Source organism: Andrographis paniculata, unplaced genomic scaffold (genome assembly GCF_009805555.1).
Source record: "Andrographis paniculata isolate CXL003 unplaced genomic scaffold, ASM980555v1 Contig75END, whole genome shotgun sequence".
NCBI lineage: Eukaryota > Viridiplantae > Streptophyta > Magnoliopsida > Lamiales > Acanthaceae > Andrographis > Andrographis paniculata.
Window position 1 is genome coordinate 193,778 of NW_026137612.1, and position 7,771 is coordinate 201,548.

At 34.8% G+C, this 7,771-nt stretch overlaps 1 protein-coding gene across 1 annotated transcript; it reads left to right on the forward strand.

Moving 5' to 3' along the window:
* Positions 1-3,264: 3,264 nt before the first annotated feature.
* On the forward strand, positions 3,265-7,564 carry LOC127266292 (5-methyltetrahydropteroyltriglutamate--homocysteine methyltransferase). Its single transcript, XM_051296483.1, has 11 exons — positions 3,265-3,348; positions 4,035-4,387; positions 4,484-4,571; positions 4,700-4,827; positions 4,893-5,284; positions 5,364-5,527; positions 5,640-5,720; positions 5,809-5,975; positions 6,073-6,178; positions 6,261-6,511; positions 6,598-7,564. The coding sequence occupies exons 2-11, from the start codon at positions 4,038-4,040 to the stop codon at positions 7,166-7,168; spliced, it is 2,298 nt and encodes a 765-aa protein (XP_051152440.1). The 5' UTR covers positions 3,265-3,348; positions 4,035-4,037; the 3' UTR covers positions 7,169-7,564.
* The last annotated feature ends 207 nt before the right edge of the window (positions 7,565-7,771 follow it).

The window sequence follows — 7,771 nt, forward strand, 5'->3', positions numbered from 1 at the left end:
AACATTTGGGCTTCTTTGTACATTTTTACTAATTTAACCAAAATTCCAAACAAACACGCGTATGTGTTGGTGCTTTGGCAATACAGCGGGTTCCACGGACTCACCAACCAATCCCAATAAACTAATACGACGACGTAATAATATCATGCACTGCTAAGGGTATTCTAGGTATTTCACAAAGATGGGCTCGTATCCCACCAACTACAGCCACCTACCGCTTTCAGCCATTTTACCTTCATTCACTGGGCGCGTTGTGCACACGTGCTAAGCGTTTAATTTTACTATTTTCAAATATTAGTTTTTTTTTTTTTAATTAGTGTTTCTATGTAATGAGTATTAATTACGATGGAATATATATTTACTAAATAAGAAATTATATTTATTATTTTCCATTTTTAATAATTTATTTCAATAATGTAAATTTTAGAATTTGTTCATTTTTTTTTATGATTTTTCCCAAAATAATAAAAATAAACAAACACTCCTTTTTTTCTCTCTTTTTTTTTTTTAATTTTTTCATTTTTTTAAAAAATCTCTAGGTCAAAATCAGCTTACCTCCAATTATTTTGCACCACATCTGCAAGTTTATTTGGCGGCTAAATTTGTAGAAAATATTTTTTGAATAATTTTGTTGATATAGTCATTACATTATTCTATTTTGGGTAAATTATATAACATTCTTTGTATTTTATTTATTTATTTTATTAAAAAAATTATTGAACATATTTTACATTTTCTATTTATATAAAATTTGCGTAATTTAGGTATTTAGTTAGAAACGAACATCAATTTTGAACAAATGGGTGTTTCGTGCAAATTTTACATTAACATAAGAGAATTTCACGCAATAAATAAAACAAAAAGTGCTTTGTGCATTTTAACTGAAACAGTGTTATATAATTTACCCTTCTGTTCTTTGTAAATACTTTTTAAAGGTGCGTTGGTATGAGATTAAAATTTGAATTTGCTACATAGTTGTCTATATAATTTTTAATAAAAATGTAATAGTATTATTTTTTTTACAGACGTAATGTTGTTTAAACTAAAACCCATATCAAAATCAATATTATTAGATTCAAATTAAAACTAAACAAATTTTTAAGTTTTGAAATTTTAAAAGTAAAATAAAAAGTTAAGTATTCAATATGATATTTTGTGTAAAGTTTTTTAAAATTTTACAAATTTAAAATTTTTATTTTAAAATAGAGTCAAAGGTTATGTTTATATATATAGTCTTTAGTGTTTTGATACTATTCATTAATAACAATATATTTGTTTACGAAATTTAATAAATATAATATTATATAAATTAAGCATATATAAAATATAAATTTGAAAAATATACGAGTGAATGAATGAAATTAAATAATATTTTATTTATATTCTTTTGTAAATTGACTTATAAGTAGCGATGATGTTGAAAAATATAAATTAATGAGTATTAATGTTATTTGTTATAAATAAAAAAAATGTATATGTTTTGTAGATAAAAAAAAATACTTAAGTTTGATTGATAGAAGAAATAATATTTTTAAAAAACTATCCTATCAAATATATATATATATAGTATAAAATTAGAAATTCATGTAATATTTTATAATACTAAAAAAAAATACTCATTCCGTCCCACGACATAAAATAAAATGAAAGTGTGCTGTTACGCCGCGTGCATTTTTTGTATATTTCCTTTCATTGTTTTTATTTGAGCCATGAATCGTTTTCTTGAGATGGACCTGCCCAACTTGTCAATTTCTTATTGCTTCATTATTTATTATTTTTATTTCTAATTTTAAATTTATATTAATCAAACATAACACGTGTATTTTACGATTGCTATATTTTTGTTTGTTTTTAAGTGTTGTTGTTGTTGATAGAAAGAAATTGACTTCGAGGTGACCATATATACTGATTATATATGGCCAGTCGAAAGACTATAGATTTGTGAATTTTCTTTTCGACTCAATAAAATTTCGAGATTAATTTTCATACTGACAGAAGAAATTGATAAAAATAAATGAATAAATAAAAACAAAATCGATGAAAATGACATAAAGAAGATAGAGTAAACACCAAAGAAGACAAATAAAAACAAATTACATCAACTTAAAACAATAAGAGAAATACAAAATAAGATTACTACGATAAATAACAGTTAGAAAAATAAAAATAAAAGATAAAGGTATTTTGAATATAAATTTAATTTTTAATATAATATACTAAATATATATTTGTTATGTGATTTTATTAATAATAATAATAACAAATAATAAAATTTGAATTGAAAATAAAAACAAATGGAGTCTTACAAGCTAATCCGCAGGCTAAGTGCAACAATTAGCCCGGTAATATGCACTTAGACAAGTTTTATGTGAAATGCTCGAAAGAGTTTGGGAAACAACACATTACTATTTAATTCATATAACTTTTAATAATATATTAGTTTTCTTATAAAATTATTTAATTAAATCTCTAATATTATATTTGTCTTAATTTCTATTATTTCTTGCAAATATTTGTAGCTGACTTTAAAAAATTTGCTTTTTTTTTAATAAAATTAAATCTATTTAATTATAAAAAAATAAAATAAAATAATTAATTTGTATTATATAAAATTTTATTCTTAAAAAAAAATGATAATTTTATTTAGTCCCTTAGTCCATCAACTTTATGTCTATTTTTTTTATATAATTTACAAAGAAATTAACATAAAATTGAAGGATAGAAAAACTATATTTTTATTGATATATTAATATTTAAAATATTTAAATATATATATCCTATTTTTAAATTATATATTAACATTATTTAAAAATATAAAATAACATTATTTTATGAAAAATAAATAAAATAATAGTATTATAACTTAAAAATTTATAATCTTAAATACTGTTTGGCTAATAAATGCGTCAATTTTTTCGAAATCATATATATATATGTATATATATTTAAAATATACTGAAAAAAATATTTAAAAAAATTCTATAAGCATACTTATCATATGAGATTCTGTGGTTGGTAATTGCACCAACTAAGTGCGTCTCTTCACGCGTCTTCAGCGCGCGTCGCCTGTGATTTAACCTCCCAACAGAAATATTAAAAATACAGAAAACAATTGCTATTTACATTGAGGAAAATAAAATAAAATAAAATAAAATAAAATTCCATTTTTCTGACGGTCCACGAAATATGATCCCCGGTCCCGGGTGCACCTGGACCACCAACTTCCTCTATAAATACAACCCACCCACATTTCCCGCAATTCGCGTCTGGCCATTCCGTTCTCTCTTCTGCTTTGTTTGCCTTCGAAGGAAGCAATTCCGTATCTGCTCCGACCGTTATTCTCACAAGGTACGGTTTCCACACCCTTAGAAGTGTCCATCGCCGTTTGGTTTGTGTTTGTAACTCGCCTTTTGGTTTCCTCAATCTTATAATTGCTGCATTTGCTTGCTGTTTCTGTTATTGAATGTCGCTGGTTGCTCGATCTGTTCTGATACTGGGCAGTGTGTTGATAGTTGTGTTGGAATCGATCAATTGAAGTTTCTGCACTAGATCGATTTAGACCGCTGGTCGGAGTGTGCTTGGAAGTTTGATTGTGTGTTTTAGTTGCTTACTTGCCTGCTTTTGTAGCTGATAAACAGAGTGTGTGGTGTGAGTGTGCTGAAAAGCGTGGGAAATAAATGGCTTGTGATTTGGTGCCGGAGATTGGTTTGGCTTAAGTTTCATATGCTAAGGTTTTAGATCTGGATTCAGAACATTGTGCTTACTGTTTAGTAGATCTTAAATTAGAGTTTATTAGTTCGGTTATACTTATATCTGTATGTGGTGTATGTTTTTGTGTTACGAACAAGTACAGTGCTTGCATTTGGATCTGACTTTCTTTGTTTAGGAAGATGTGGATCTGAGCGTTTGGGTAATTTATGCTTTATTTATACTATTTACTTTTTTGTTTTTGTGCTTAACATGGCCTTTAAAATATGTTGTACATGGTGGCTTTTTAGTTCTTGGATGTTAATTGATTGAATTTGTTATATCAGAAAATGGCATCTCACATTGTTGGGTATCCCCGGATGGGCCCCAAAAGAGAGCTGAAATTTGCTCTGGAATCCTTCTGGGATGGCAAAAGCAGTGCTGAGGATTTGGAAAAGGTTGCTGCTGACCTCAGGGCATCCATTTGGAAGCAGATGTCCGGCGCCGGTATCAAGTACATTCCCAGCAACACATTCTCATACTACGATCAGGTGCTTGATACAGCTGCAATGCTTGGTGCTGTTCCCCCGAGATATGATTGGACTGGTGGTGAGATTGGTTTTTCCACGTACTTTTCCATGGCTAGAGGAAATGCTTCTGTTCCTGCCATGGAAATGACCAAGTGGTTTGACACCAACTAGTAAGTGATGGAACAATTTTTCTTCACATACAAATTTATTGTGCCCTCATCCTGTTGCTGTATGCTTATCTAATTTTGTTTTCGTTATCATTGCAGCCACTTCATCGTCCCAGAATTGGGACCTGATGTTAGATTTTCATATTCATCCCACAAAGCAGTTAATGAATACAAAGAGGCTAAAGCGGTAAACAGAACTTTGATATTGTTTACATATCGCTTTTACTGTACAGAATCATAGCAAAATTTTAGTTATTTGGTTCTTTACATGACCTTATTGGTGCAAATAAGTGACCTTCATGTTTGCGTATGCAGCTTGGCATTGATACCGTTCCAGTGCTTGTTGGCCCCGTTACATTTTTGTTGCTATCGAAACCTGCCAAGGGTGTTGAGAAAACTTTTCCCCTTCTCTCTCTCCTTGACAAGATTCTTCCAATCTACAAGTAAGAGAGAGATTAATTTCTACTTTTAGAAGGTGTTATTCTCACCATTTAAATTGCGTTGGCAGGGAAGTTATTGCTGACCTTAAGGCAGCTGGTGCCTCATGGATCCAGTTTGACGAGCCCTCGCTGGTTTTGGATCTCGAGTCTTACCAGTTGGAAGCATTCACCAAGGCTTATGCAAGCCTGGAATCATCTGTTTCCGGCCTTAATGTCCTAATCGAGACTTACTTTGCTGATGTACCAGCAGGTGCATACAAAACACTCACCTCGCTGAGTGGAGTTTCTGGTTTTGGTTTTGATTTGGTTCGTGGAACCAAGACCGTCGATTTAATCAAGGGTGGATTCCCTTCTGGGAAATACCTCTTCGCTGGACTTGTCGACGGAAGGAACATTTGGGCAAATGATCTTGACGCATCTCTTGCTACACTGAAGTCTCTCGAAGGCATCGTTGGAAAGGGTATGCCACCAAACATATAAGTACCGTGCTTTTTTGTTTGTCATTTTACACTGGCTAATGTTTTTGTTTACATGTTCAGACAAGCTTGTCGTGTCTACCTCATGCTCGCTTCTCCACACTGCTGTTGATCTGGTTAACGAGCCTAAGCTGGACCAAGAAATCAAATCCTGGCTTGCATTTGCAGCACAAAAGGTCGTCGAAGTAAATGCTCTCGCAAAAGCATTGAGTGGACAGAAGGATGAGGTATATACATGAAGAAGGCACATTTTAGTTTGTCAGCAACATCCACACTTCATTTTGATTTCAATTACCTAATGATTCATTCTTGTGTTGGCGCCGTTGTTTTTCCCTCCAGGCATTCTTCTCTGCCAATGCTGCCGCTCAGGCTTCTAGGAGATCGTCGCCGAGAGTAACTAACGAAGCTGTTCAAAAGGCTGTAAGTCATTTATTATTAATCTTCTCCACACACTCAAATTAGAACTTGCATTTGCTGCGATGCTTACCGCTCACTTTCGATCAATCAGGCTTCCGCTTTGAAGGGCTCGGATCATCGCCGGGCTACGAATGTTAGTGCTAGGCTTGATGCCCAACAAAAGAAGCTTAACCTTCCCATCCTCCCTACCACCACCATTGGCTCTTTCCCGCAGACCATAGAACTCAGACGAGTGCGCCGCGAATACAAGGCCAACAAGTGCGCGTGCTTCTTGCTTGTACCTTCTTCATCTCCTCTAAAACGCATCAAACTCTGCAGTTTCATAGCTTATGTTCCTTTTCTTCTTACTTTGCAGGATCTCCGAGGAGGAGTACATCAAATCCATCAAAGAGGAGATCAACAAAGTCGTCAAGCTTCAGGAAGATCTCGACATCGATGTTCTTGTTCATGGAGAGCCCGAGGTCAGCCATAATACAATTAGTAACAAAACTAGTAACATTTGCAATGTTCTCGTTTTTATCTTTGGGGTGTTTTAAATTACAGAGAAACGACATGGTGGAGTACTTTGGAGAGCAATTGTCCGGTTTCGCCTTCACCTCGAACGGATGGGTGCAGTCCTATGGATCCCGTTGTGTGAAGCCGCCAATCATTTACGGCGATGTGAGCCGCCCCAAGCCAATGACTGTCTTCTGGTCCACTGCGGCCCAGAGCATGACCAAGCGCCCCATGAAAGGAATGCTCACCGGCCCCGTCACTATTCTCAACTGGTCTTTCGTGCGCAACGACCAGCCTAGGTACTAGGCTGCGTCGCATGTCCTCGTTTGGACTCCAAACTGATTATATATATATATATCCGTGACATCGACTTCTTGATCCACAGATTTGAAACCTGCTACCAGATCGCATTGGCCATTAAGGATGAGGTCGAGGACCTGGAAAAGGCGGGCATCACTGTGATCCAAATCGACGAGGCTGCTCTGCGTGAAGGACTGCCTCTGAGGAAAGCCGAGCACGCGTTCTACCTGGACTGGGCTGTCCACTCCTTCAGAATCACCAACTGCGGCGTGCAAGACAGCACTCAGATCCACACGCACATGTGCTACTCGAACTTCAACGACATAATCCAGTCGATCATCAACATGGACGCGGACGTGATCACGATCGAGAACTCGCGGTCGGACGAGAAGCTGCTGTCGGTGTTCCGGGAGGGGGTGAAGTACGGGGCGGGGATCGGGCCGGGGGTGTACGACATCCACTCGCCGCGGATCCCGTCGACGGAGGAGATTGCGGAGAGGATCAACAAGATGTTGGCGGTGCTGGAGTGGAACGTGGTGTGGGTGAACCCGGACTGCGGCCTCAAGACCCGCAAGTACGCCGAGGTCAACCCCGCCCTCCAGAACATGGTCGCTGCCGCCAAGCACATCAGGACCAAGCTCGCCAGCGCCAAGTGAAGTGAATGATCGACTTAGTGAAGTAAGTCACAACTCTCTCTCTCTCTCTCTCTGTGCTCTCCATCTATCTATCTATATCATATATCTATAATATATATATATATATGTATGTGGTTTTTTTTTTTTTTTTTTATGATTGAAATTATAGTAAAATAATTTGGGGAATGGGTGGGGAGCCAATTTCATTTCATACCCAAGTTATGGAGGATTCATGTGTGTTTTCATTCTGTTTTTGTCCCTCCCCTCCCCTCCTTCCCTCGCTCTACTTTATTACTATTATTTAGATATAAGCTGAAATAAGAAAAAAATTACTTCTAACATATAATGACGCATATAATAGAAAAAAAAAGATTGTAGCATATAAATTATGTAAATACAATTAGAGCTGTTAAACAAGTTCAGCAGTGCGTGAATTCGGTTTGGTTAAGGTTCGTTTTCAAACGTTAACGAAGCGAGCTAAACAGTATAAAAAGACTTGTTTGGTTAACGAACCGAGCTAAACAGTATAAAAAGACTTGTTTGGTTAACGAACAAGTCAAATTTTGTTCGCTAAGATAATATATTTATTATAAATATTATATATACATATAAAATTATAATTAA

What these genes read in the sequence shown, in the direction of transcription:
- LOC127266292 (XM_051296483.1), top strand. Translation starts at nt 4,038, where the DNA reads ATGGCATCTCACATTGTTGGGTATCCCCGGATGGGCCCCAAAAGAGAG. An exon ending in TGAGTGGACAGAAGGATGAG is followed by an intron (nt 5,528 to 5,639) that starts GTATATACATGA and finishes TTTTCCCTCCAG; the next exon opens with GCATTCTTCTCTGCCAATGC. An exon ending in GTGCGCAACGACCAGCCTAG is followed by an intron (nt 6,512 to 6,597) that starts GTACTAGGCTGC and finishes CTTGATCCACAG; the next exon opens with ATTTGAAACCTGCTACCAGA.